This window comes from Falco peregrinus, chromosome 3 (genome assembly GCF_023634155.1).
Source record: "Falco peregrinus isolate bFalPer1 chromosome 3, bFalPer1.pri, whole genome shotgun sequence".
In the NCBI taxonomy this organism is placed as follows: domain Eukaryota; kingdom Metazoa; phylum Chordata; class Aves; order Falconiformes; family Falconidae; genus Falco; species Falco peregrinus.
The window spans coordinates 109,299,696-109,312,240 of record NC_073723.1 but is presented as its reverse complement, the minus strand read 5'-3'; the positions used below and the strand labels follow the sequence as shown (position 1 = coordinate 109,312,240).

Here is a 12,545-nt window from a genome sequence, read left to right as displayed (position 1 = left end):
GGAAGCCCTAAGTTCTCTGCACATGAATATATTTGGTCCCTAAACTCATCTCCATAAGAAGTATTGATTTGTTTGGTTTGCACGGAGGAGCTTGCTGTGGCTGTCGGTCTGGGGAAGCACCCAACTCTAAGGACAGGGGTCTGGGTCATGGTACCAAAGGGAAAGCTCACTGCAAAGGGCTGGCATTGCACATACTTTAAATCAAACGGGACCCAGGGAGTTCTCCAGGACTCCTTCCTGCAGCTCTCAGGCAGTACAGAAAAGGTTTCTGTGGACAACACTCACCAATGTGGACATTAGCTGAAAACTGGTAGATGCCAGACACAGGTGCTGTGAAACGTCCTGTTGCCAGATTTAATCCCGTCCCCCGGAGAAAAGCTCCTTTGGCCAGAGGCTGTAAAATGAGAAAACCAGACCTTGATGAAATCCCCAGCACTCTCAACAATTGCCTCTGCCTGTGACAAAGAACAAGCTTACATGCATGAGAACAAAGCTGAAAAAATTTGTGAGGCTTATCTCCCCAGAACACACCTGCCAGAAGGGCACTCTCAGCATTTGATGCTCACAAAAGGCGAAACGATCAGTATGAGACATGAAGATGCCCTTTTTGCTGATTGCCAGACTGTTCCAGTTTACCTTGACTCAGACTGTGCTTACTGCATCCCTATGCTCTGCTGGTCCTAGTGGCCTCTAGCCTCCACTGATGTTCTGCTACACAAGATCTCGCATTTTTTGAGTCAAGAGGTCCCTACTACTCCCAAAGACTTCCTAAATGGGGCCAAGCAGTGTCCCCGGGCTCAAAAACCTGGAACCTCATACACTGTTTTTGTGATACAAGTACAGAGAAAACACTTGTATGGGTCTCCAGAGGTTTTCTACCCACTTTAGGTTTAAGTCAGGTGGCTTTGATACTGTTAAAGAATGACAGCTTGGATTCTTAAAGATTCCATGTTTAGTTTCATTTTGTTCTAGCCTCGGATTCTACAGAATAGGCAAAAAACTAGTAAATAGCATGCAGCTTCTCCTCATGGCAAGGAAGCAGTCTTAAGTCAAACTCACAGCAGATTATCTGACTCAGACTAAAATAAACCCTGCAAGAAATGTTTATTGTTTGTTTTGGCCTGCCTCATGAATTTGGCTAGAGCTGGGGAGAAGCAGGAGTGGCTTCAACGGGCCAAGAAAGCACATTAGTCAGACTCTGCTTCCACCGCAAGGGCATTCTGTGCAATGTGAACGCATCCCCATGGATGCTGTCCTGAGACATTTGCCCCACATTGGTCTTACAGGACAGAAGAGCTGTTCAAGTCTGACTTGGTAAAGGCACACATACTGCTATATCCCCAAAACATGCACAAATACATAATTTAGCGATCTCAATAACCCAGCATTTGGACATTCTTTCCAATACCAGCTGGCAAAACGGGCCTAAGACGTGGTGAACAAATCTGGAGCAGTGCTGCCACAGGTGCTACTACACTAGGGAAAAAAAAAAGAAAAGTAGTGGAACACCTTTGTTCAAGTATGAGAGGAAGTTAATTGCCTCCCCATTACGGTTCATCACAGCCAGAAATTGCGAGCTTTCACAGTGCAGGGTAGAAATAATTTATTTAGCTTTCTCTTTTAAAGGGTGTAAAGCTGCAAATATTGGGGTCTAGTGGTGTTTGTTTAGATAGTTACTACATGGTAGGAGTGAACCTGCCTTTATTCAGCACATCCCAGGCAAGGGTCACAGCAGGATAATTCCCAGTCCTTGTTTACCAAGATCTAGCTGTATTTTAAAAATTTCACAGAACTTTTCTAGAAATGTTTTATGTATGCATACCATGGTAAAAATTTATCCATGTGCAACTGTAGTGGCACTTCTTATAAGATCACATAAGTATAATGGGAAAACTGTAATAATGAACTGCAGAACAACGACATTTTGTACGGTAATTTCTAAGTCCCTGTGTTTATCAGTGGGCACTAATGTGTGCTTGTGCACAGAAACACACACAAAAGGACGTGCACAGACAACAGCCAACCTAACAAAGACTATGTGCTCTTATGCTATATCATTTTTGGTAATGCTGTTTCAGATTTACCTCACTGAAAGAGCAGATCCAAGCCCTGTATATGTGTAAAGCTGTACTGCATAGTTAATAATGTATAGTTAATTCATTCCTTTCTTGTTACAGCTATTAGCAGAATCAGCAACATAATTCCAAAACCACTGGCTGAGCGTGGAAGGCAATTTTAGGCACCAGTAAATTATCGCTGATAAAACATTCCTGTTTCTTCATGCCCTCTGTGGCTTTGTTATTCTTTTGCTCATAGAAATAGACAATGCAGGGAGAGGTTCTCTGGGCAAAATATTCCATTAAACCCTACGCCAATTAGAGCTCCTTGCTGCATTTGCTGCCTCACAGCAGCATACTCACCTAGCTGCTTCAGACACTGCAGGGATTTATATCTGAGAAACTGTTTGCACACAGTTATTTCAGACCAAAAGCAAATAAACTAGTGTCTAGTCATTCTGTACAAACCAAGCTCAGCTCCTCTGCCTCAGTTCAGCTCCTATCCCCACATCTCCCTCGTACACTCCATCGTTTACTTCCAGGTGGAAAACAGAAGCCATGCACCAAGATTTGAGATATGAACAGCCAGTATCACTTTTCAGTGACAAATGCTGTGGAAAGCAATGCGCTGACTTATCTGTTATTAAAGAACAGGATACACAGCCTGCACAGCAACCACAATGAACAAGGGATGCACCAATTTCCTGAAGCAGCAACAAAATTCAGCTGCCAAAAGGTAGACATTTAGCCTGACCTCAAGGCACAGGAGACACCAGGAGTCCTTCTGGGATCTTTCACCATGAAAAAAAAGCACGTAGGCCATCTTAGCCTTAAATGATCTGGTTCCAGTAACGTTCCTGGGCCCCAGAGAAATCCCACTTCCATGGCCTGTCAGAGTCTCCAGTTACTTCCGTTCTTGCTGTGTCACGTACCTTTCTGAGAGCTTCTGGAAAAGGCAACCATCAGAAACCTCAAAGCAGGAGGCAGAGGAGGAAGAGGTGTGGGGAAAGGAGTATCACATGTTTCGTTCCAGATATCAAGGAAATTGTGAGACCAAGAGGGGGAGGGAACATTCTTGGAGGAAATATAGCATGGAAGGATGAGAAAACCATTGTGCTCTCTCAACACTCAAGGTGAGAGTGACTTGGACAACACACTCAAATGACAGAATATAGTAGTGATAGGCTGTTTCTCAACACAGGTTCTTTCCACTATCTCAAAATGCTTTGGGTAAAGTCCAAATCCAGGAAAATTAGTCAACCCCTGTCATTTCCCTGAGAAGTATCAAACTGTTGGCTTCTTCACACTATTAAACTGACAGAATGGAGGGAGGGGAATGATCTCTTTCCCCCCTGCTTGGGTTGTTTAAAGTCAATGTTTTCATCTTTGCAAGAGCATCCCCTGTCTCCCTCCCTGCTAAATTCCCCTATATCAGAGCACAAGCTAAAACCAGACACTTCTTGTCCCAAAGCTGAAATGAAAGGCTGGCATCCAGAGGCCTGCCAGCCCTCCCACATCAGCTTCAGGGCCAGAAGCAATTAGAAAGAAGCTAGGCATATGATAACAAAGCATGGGAAGCATCAGCCTACGCACTGATGGCTGAGATGTCTTTATTCACATTTTCCCTCCTAATTAATGAGGCAGCAGATCTCTCTAGCCCTGCCCACACTTCAAGTACAATCTTGCCTCTGTGCCAGCACCCACAGTGCTGTCAAACCAGGCTTCCACAAGTGTATTTGGGAAAGATCCAGGAAAGCACCCTATTTAGAACACAGCCCCTGCCTCTAGTCCCGCAGCTGTGAGAAGTCCTAGCAGCAAAACTGCTTCATAGGAAAGGATCTGCTGGACAGGATTCCTCAGAAACGGGACTCGGAGCAGCTGGGAGGGAAGCTCAGCACCGTACTACATGGACAGTGTTAGCAAATGCTGCTGATGGAAAGCCATATTCCTTGTTTATATTCTTCAAACTCTTGTCACATCACAAAAGCAACCATGTGTCTGAAGGCCTTGTGGTATTAGATAGGCTTTGTGATTCCAAAGTCTAGAATAAGTCTCCTCAGCTACCAAGCAGCTGTTTGTTTTTAGCTATTACTTTGCCTAACATTTATACTTCCAATTCAGATCCTATTCGCCGCTGGATCAGAAATGGCTAGTAAAAGTTTTAATATCAATTCAACAGCTTGCTTGTAACCATGCTTATAACTACCGACAGCATCCCATGCTGGCGTGCTTGTCATTGTAACATGACTATAACAAAATTATACAGTTAACATTTATTAGTCTTCGATAAGACATTATGTAAAGAATTTGAGCATCAGGACTGGCCCATCTAACAAAACGATGGCTCTTATTTGGGCTCACGAATCCATAACCAAACCAATGGCTTCTGTCTGCCTCTGACATTTTTCTGCACTTGAACGTTACTCTGGAATTAAACAGGGTGTGCACTGTAAAAAAGAACAGATCCTTCAGACTAATGCCAAACATGGACAAGTCTTTCTCCATCATTAACTGAAATAAAAAAACCTGACTGCTGTTCGGACCTGTGAGACAGCCCTCTCTTGCACAGACCTGTTAGAACTTCAGTAAGAACTGTAATGAGATTCAGCTGGGCTGCAAGAGAAGGCAGAAAGTCTGCCTCTTGGGCTTGTCAGGAAGGAGAGGACTCAGAGTTAAATGTCCATCTCACTGCAGCTGAGCTTCAGTGCTGAAATCACCCTACGAGATCTTACTTCTGTCAATCACAGAAAAGGTAGTGCTATATTCATAGCAGCCAAGCCTGGGATGTGCTTCTGGGATTAGTCTGCCCTTTTGGGAAACACCTTTATCTACACAGTCACCTAGCAGCTTTGCAGACTGGGGGAACTACAGCTGATCTACGCACAATAGCTGTTGTGGAGTTGCACAGGTTCAGTCTGTAATCCCTTCTCACCGACTGGAAGTTCTGAAGTTCTACCAGGGTCTTCTTATCTACAATGACTTGTCCTTTTAGCTTGCAATGGAATGCCTCCTCTACACGTCTGTGGGGCGAAACTTCCTCCAAGGAGAGCAGGAGTGGAGGCAGCTGGCTAGGATGGGCTGAAATAGCCAGGGATGCTCGACGCTCAATGGCTTCTGGGAAGAAAAGAAAAGGTACAGGAAAATAAAGGCTTAGTTTAAGAGCCTGGTCTATGAAGCCATTAGTTGTGTGATTAGACTTCTGCACTTAACTCTTCGACTCAAACTAAGCAGCCCTGAGGAAACATTTTTCCAAAATTTTGACTGCCGGATAGGGGAATGCTTTAAGGTAAACGTTTGCAAAGCCAGTTCTTTATTTGCCATGGCGTTCACCAACAGAAGCATACCACAAAAGCACAAAGCTCTCACAGTCTTTACCTTTTAATATTTCCTTAAACTCCTGCAGAAGGACTTCCCGGGTGACTTCAGCACCAGGTGCTCCTGGAGGTCCCTGGGGACCGGGAGGTCCTGGGGGCCCAACAAGGCCACGCTAAGGAAGTAACCAAAGAAAAACATGTGAATTGAACCAGGCAGTTGCACTGACAGACCACAAATTCTCTCAGCCATGAGCCAGTCCTACAGGGCTGTCAGCCACATGAGCAGCCCCCTCCACTATCAGTCCAACGACAGGCCTGATGCAGTAAGTCTTAAACTGACTCTCCAGCCAGCTGTGAATTCCAGCACTTGGAATCTACTCACATCTTTATGTGGGAGGATAAACTTTGCTCAGGTAAACACTAGCTGGTCCTTGAAGTACATATATACAGTGCAAAGCACAACAACAGGCACAAGACTAAGTTTGCCACTGCTGTATCTTCTCCTATCAACAAAGTATCATACTTTTACACTTATTCTGTCTATTCACTAACTAAAATAGCTATCTAGCCACATTATTACGTTATTTAATATACATTGCTCAGACATAATGATCACATACATGAACGTTTGGTGTGACAGTAGAGCTCTCAGAAAAAAATTAAACAGTTCATTCATAACACCTGTAAAAATTAGCCACACACACATTAGAGCTTTAAAGTAGCAGTACAAACATGCAGCAGTGTTATCAAAGCTATTCTGATGTATATGGTTCCCAAGAGTTCCTGTTTCCTCAACTGAAATGCAGTAAACCTGCATGGAAGCACTCCTGTCTATCAGCTCACTAAGAAAAAAAAAGGAAATCATTAACAGCGTTATCATTAAAAGCATTCAAGATTATCTAAGCAGCAGATTAGAAGTCCACACATGATCAAGCATCACTCAGCAGATGATCAGTAATTCATTATTTTGAAATAAACAACTTGTCCACACCTTGCTTAATATATCCTTTGGGATACTTGGACTTTATCTAGTGGAAGAAAAAAACATTAATTTTATTTCTACTGAGCAGGAGAAAAAAAAAACACACACAAAAAAGGCTCAGTCCAAGAAACAGCTGGTTTAAACAAAAATGAATGTTGACAGTGGAATTCACACACCTTAACTTACAAAGCATATAGCACTCTTTGCCTCAGACTTGTCCAAAATACTCTGAGAAATTAAACACACAAATGAAAAAGCAGCACACTCTGGGGTGAGAAGGCAAAAGCTGGAGTATACAAAACACCTTGCGTATCAGTAGTGAGAAGGGAAGCCACACTGCACATTTATTAGCTGAGGGCGATATAGCAATAACCTACTAATTTCTTGTCTTTCCCTTTGCATCTCCTTTTAGAGGTATTGCCATCATCTGGGCGGTGAACAAAGGAGATCCAGGTCCGCCGTGGATCTGTGATTCGAGGATCTGGAGATTCTAGGATCTAAAGAGAAACAAGAGCAAAGACTGGTATCATCGTATCTCTAGCCAATACATGGATTCAGGGAAGGCAAAGTTTCCAGACCAAACTGTTGTCTGCTGCCTAAACCACATCCCAAATGCAGTACGTCTGGATCAAGGAGGACATTGAAGGTGGGATAAAATGGAATTTTACATTTCTGTAACAAGCAATTCAGTTTGGATTATCCAGTACCATGCCACTTTGTCTTCATTTACAGGAGCATTGCAAATGCAGGGTAGTACTTCAGTCTGAGCTCTGACACAGTGTATGAAAGACACCAGCCTTCCAAAGAGTCCCATTAGAGTGGGATTTTTTTCTTCATAAGTTGCAGGCTAAGCCTGCCAGCAGAAATGTCCCAAAAGCCAGAAGATGCTGCACTTAAAACATCAAAATGCCTTTTCATAACTTAATAAGCTATTACCTGCAGGGCCTCCCATCTTCCTTTGCTTAAGAAATCAGTTAGAGCCAAGAGCTGGGAACCAGTGCACCTCAGAGACCTTTCTCAAGCTTCTGAGACTCTCAGCCCTCTGAAAGTCCTAATATGTGCCACAGAAAACCTGCCCAGATGCCAGAGATTGTTCACTACTGGCATCTGACATTTATCAGCTGGATCAGTCAAGCAATACAGAGAGATTAAAATGTACAGAAACATTTGAAATGCTCCACAACTTTCAAATCACAGGCTGCAGAGTGACAAATGTGCACACAGAAAAAAACAAAATCACAATGAGAAATGAAGTACATGTCCGATCACAGAAAAGATGTCCGTTGGCAAATTCAACTACCTTGCCCACTCCTGCATTCTGCAACTGTATCATAGCCATAGAGAAATTATCTAGGGAAGCTTTGACATTGAAGTGCCTAGTCCTGGATCCCTTCTAAACAAAGTCTGGACAGAAGAGAGGATCTGTCTTTATGAATTTGGATCCCCTTCCCATTGGACTCCCTCGTTCCCATTACTCACCTCCCAGAGACAACCAGAAGTAAGTGGTCAAATAGCCATACCTGTTGTTTTTCTCCTAGGCTAGGAAATTAACTTCTAACTTTAGACTGAAAAAAGGTACCAGAAATCATTGGTTGTCAATATCCTGCCCTGCTCTTGTCGAGAGCAACTAGCAGTTGGCTAGGGAGGTTCCAATCTGCTGGCACACCAGCCTCCCAAATGTCCTTCATGGTGAGGATAAAAGCACAAGCCCTCCCAGAATTTCACAAACCATGCTTAATTATCCAGAGCCATTAATGAAAAAGCCAGAGAAGAACTGCAATGAACACTTAAAAAAAATAAATCTTTAAAATAAACAAAAATCCCACCCTATGCCTATTGTAAACTTCTGGAATTCATTCAGAAAAACTGTTTTTGTTCTTCTCCTGGTGAGACAGAACAGGTACAGATCAGAATTCCAGCAGGAAAGCAACACAAGGCAGTAGTGGGTTGAATGATATTTGAAACGATTCCTAGACCATTATAAGATTAGGTAAATCAATATTGATCTATCACCATTCAGGAGGAAGAAAACAAGATGGGTGTGGAAAAAGCATAGAAGCAAAGCCAGTCAACGGTGCGCTTTTCAGATCTAAAAGTGTTTGCCCCTGGATGTTAAGCTCCTACTAGTTTGACAGCACTAGACGGTTCTGCCGCAGCTCAGACACTATAGCTCTACATTCAGTGATCTTGCAAGGTGCTTCCAGCACAGCCGAGTTAGCAAACGCTCTACATTTGCTCCTTACCTGTCTCACTTGGCTCTCTAAAGCACTTGACACTTCTCAGCTAAGTTTTATTGAGTTTTAATAACATTTCTAGTACCACTTATAAGCATAGATTCCCCTTCATCAAGTAGACTGCAGAAGCACATAGGAAACAATTACCCTTTGGAATGCAGGTAGAGCTGAGGTCCCAAAAGCCGCAATATACGTCACTGAGAGCAACAGGAATTGGACAGAGGACTGCAAATTTTAGCTAGAAATGCCAGGGCAAACCCATTTTGAGGAGAAAAGACCACAGTCTGCGTGACCTGCTATGACAAAAACCCACGCAGCATAAATCGTTTGAAAATTAAATCTTAGAAGTCTGCTGGAGTTCCAGCTTGAGGCTGTAAGGAATGTCAGAGCTTCTAAGCTGATGCAGAGCCTGGAAAACTCACTCTCCGGCACGCATCCAGGCACATGGGTGTAGTACAAGGCACTTGTCCATAGATTTCTTAGCTGATGTGATCACAACTCTTTATTTCAAACAGCTTGGGTCAACAAATTATTTACAAGCCAGCAGAGTATGATGTACAAACCAGCTCCCCAGAAATCCGATGTGTCGTGAGCAGAGCAAGGGTATTTGTTAAATATACATCTCCACCCCTGTGAAGCCAACTATCTTCTCTATTTGGCAAATAATCTTAGGTTATTTACTGCTCAAACGCAATCCACAGGAAGATCTACTCCTATTGAATTGCTGTATTCACGCAGTCCACTTACCCTCCCCTCTGCAACATTCTGTCTGGAGTAGCTGCCACCTGCGCTCTAAGCCAGAGCAAGGACATCCCAAGACATTTCACCATATCGTTCATGCATCCTACTGTAATTAACGATAGCCAGAGATATGGTTATGCCCACTCGCCTTGGTGCTCAAATTTAGCGCGTATCGCAAACGAGAGCAAGACACATATTCATAACAATCTAGTTTGTTATTTCTGTACCAAAAATCAGTCTTGAACAGACTCTTTAATGTTTATAACCACATTTTCAGTCAGCCGTAAATTGCATGTTTAGTCAAGGGGTTTTAGTAGGTTGTTTTAGCTGAATTACTATTTGCCTTTTTTATTTACTGCACTGAGGGCTTAAATAGCTTTTTTTTCCATTGGAAAGTAATGTAGATGGAGCACCACAGGAAAGCACGGGCATTGTGAAATTCGTTACCTCGCTAAAACATTATCATCTTCCCACAAATTGCTTGACTGCAGATTTTTGCAAAGCGTAAAAAAAGTCAAAGACAGGCCAGGAAAGTCCTTTGGTGCAAACCTCTCCGTCTATTGTACCACATTTACATCAAGTCCAGAGGCAAACGTTCATAAAGTTTGAAAAGTTCTTAGAACAGCACATGAGGTGCAGCTTATCTCTACAACAAACATGAAATATATTTATGGGAGTTCTGTAAAGATGTAATGATTTCTGATGGGAGAAGCTAGTTCTTTCCTACCCCACTTCATCTGAAAGCAGGCAGGTGCAGCATCACCACACATGAGGTCACACCTGCAGAGGACTGTATTTATGAGCATCGAAGTTTACAAAGCTCATAAATGTAGAGCAGGTAAAAGCCTACCCTACCCATGCTTTTCCCAAAGGGAGAAGATGTCTTTTTGTCCCAGTGACTGGGACCGACAGGTCTGTGCAGTTGACAAAACAGAAGGAAGCACCCAACTCAGGCAGGATGGAGTACTCCCTCAGTGCTGTAACAGAAGCCAGAGAAAGAACAGCTGGGTTGTAGAGAAAAGGAAAATAAAATCAGTTCATCCTTCAAAAAGAGCTGGCTCATGTGGCAGGAACTCAGCAGTGCAGTCTCCAGAGCACAGCACACACAAGACCAGAGTCTTAGGCGCTGGGATGCAGCATTTGCTGCAGATGTGGAAGAGACTAATCAAGTACTCCTGGTTTCCACCAGGCTCCAAGACAGGCATAAACTCCCCTCTACTGCAAAAAGGAGGAAACAGGCCAGCTAGAAGCAGAAGCCAGCAATCATGGGCAGACTCTGATCATTAACTGTGAAGACAAACAGATGTCCTCAGCCTTTCTGGAGCTCCAGCTGTGAAGAAACAGGCCAGAGCAGACATCTTGTCAGGGAGAAAAAAGAAATCCAGATGGCACATCCCAGAAAAATAAATTAAGAACTCCAGAAGTTTTTAAAGAAATAAATATAAAAATCCCATACCTCTCCAGTGGCTTGCTTAAATTACAAATCCCTCTACAAGACAGTCATGGCACTCCCCAATTTCTCCAGCCCAAGGATGATTGACAGTTAAAATGAATGTTCCATCCTTGTGGTATTATTATTTAATTACTATGGCATGCATGAGCAATCCCAGCAATAAGCATGCAAGCCTCTATTTTTCTTGGCAGCGGCAGCCTCCAGCAGCCAGAGAGACCTTGCAGCCAACTCAGGTATCAGTCAGGGCTGAGAACAGCCTTGGAATCCCAGCAAAGGGGACTTGTCCCTCCTGGGGTGCTGTTTACAGCGCAAAGCTAACCTACAGGAGTCTGGAGGAATCCTCACCTTAACTACAGTGAAATCAGGTTACTCCTTAACACTTGAAACAGTACCTCCAAAATCAACAGAATCCTTGCCAGCAATTTTTAATGAACTTTCAATCAGGTCTTTTAACATTACCTTGGAATCCCAATACAATGGCACCTACCTATCACTTCAGAACCAGTTTAGAAGACTGACGAGAAATTAGCCCACCCTCTCCCTAACTTCCCTCACAAAAAAAAAAAAAAAAAAAAAAAAAAAAGACAAGCTGAGCTGTAATTTAGGCTGCTGTACGCAAACAGAACCTGTGGTTCTTTCTGGCTTTAACTCCCAGAACAGCACGCACTTCCCAGAGACACACACAGTCTCTGGCCAAGACTCAGCCAGCGTGGAAGAAACTGCTAGCAGAAAATCTACAGTCAAGTAGCAGAGTTTGGATCCTGAGAAATTTCTGAACTGTATCTGAACTTTCCTGAAATTCAAGGATGCTGGGATCCAGTCTGCACCTCTGCTAAAAACTACACTGGAATGAACAACAAAAAAAAAATCAACGTGACGTGTGAGCAAGCTTGTACACCTGAGAGCATCTCAAAGTGTTCTCAGGCACACCTAAGTGTTTCTCAGGGTGGAACAGGATGGAAAGAAAGCATGAAAAGATTACAATTTTTTCAGAAAACAGCATCCTTTCCACCTGCAATTAGTCAGAGATGTGTCCAAGAACATATCTAACTATTCCAGTCCACAGCCTTTATGTCTGAAGTTACTGCCCTGCAAGTTTTGCTCAGTTACCTACATATTTGTCCATCTGTGATTGAATTATATTTAAGAATTCTTTGCTTAATAGTTAAGCATTTGCCAGCTGCAAAATGGACTCGACTAAGCATTTCAATTACCTTCATCCACAAATTTCTATGTTATTATACCTGATTTACACCAGCAAGAGTATTGTCAGCTTTGTTATGAAATTGGGAGCAAATTATTTATTTCAGTAGTGTATTTTACTTGGAAGAGGTTAAAAAGCGACAGACCACTGGTTTTTTAGCATGAAAAATCCTATGGCAGCTGCTAATAACTTATGGTTATACACACTCTTGGTTATTAATGAGATGTAAAACCAAGGTCCTGACCACTTGTGGTTTTTACAGATCTCTCAAGAATTTTCCCTAGAGCAGAAGTGTTAGGTTTGGCATCTTAGCCAAATCCGAAATGGAATTCCTACCTAAATTCCCCACTATGTTTTGTGATTGAAAAGTTATACTTCACTCCCCTAAATGGCTATCTCAAAACGCTTCTCCCCTCCACTTAAACACAAAGTACCTGCAGCAGCCACACCCATAATGAATTTAATTAATCTAATGGAACAGTTCGCATGAGCAAGAGCTATTCTGGGTGAGGAATGTTTGTGCTGTTAGCCATGCTGCAACGTTAACCAGTGCCACCCGT

At 42.9% G+C, this 12,545-nt stretch overlaps 1 protein-coding gene across 3 annotated transcripts in view; it reads right to left on the bottom strand.

Moving 5' to 3' along the window:
* Window positions 1-12,545, bottom strand: part of C1QTNF12 (C1q and TNF related 12) — a 28,714-nt gene that overhangs the window by 8,942 nt on the left and 7,227 nt on the right. For 2 of the 3 annotated variants that reach the window (XM_013299603.3, XM_027787607.2), the window contains exons 3-6: window positions 6,731-6,850; window positions 5,433-5,544; window positions 4,942-5,171; window positions 286-394 (exon numbers count right to left, since the gene is read on the bottom strand). In XM_013299603.3, the coding sequence (XP_013155057.1) occupies window positions 286-394; window positions 4,942-5,171; window positions 5,433-5,544; window positions 6,731-6,850 (571 nt within the window). The remainder of the gene's footprint in view (window positions 1-285; window positions 395-4,941; window positions 5,172-5,432; window positions 5,545-6,730; window positions 6,851-12,545) is intronic. The other variant, XM_027787608.2, reaches the window with a different exon arrangement.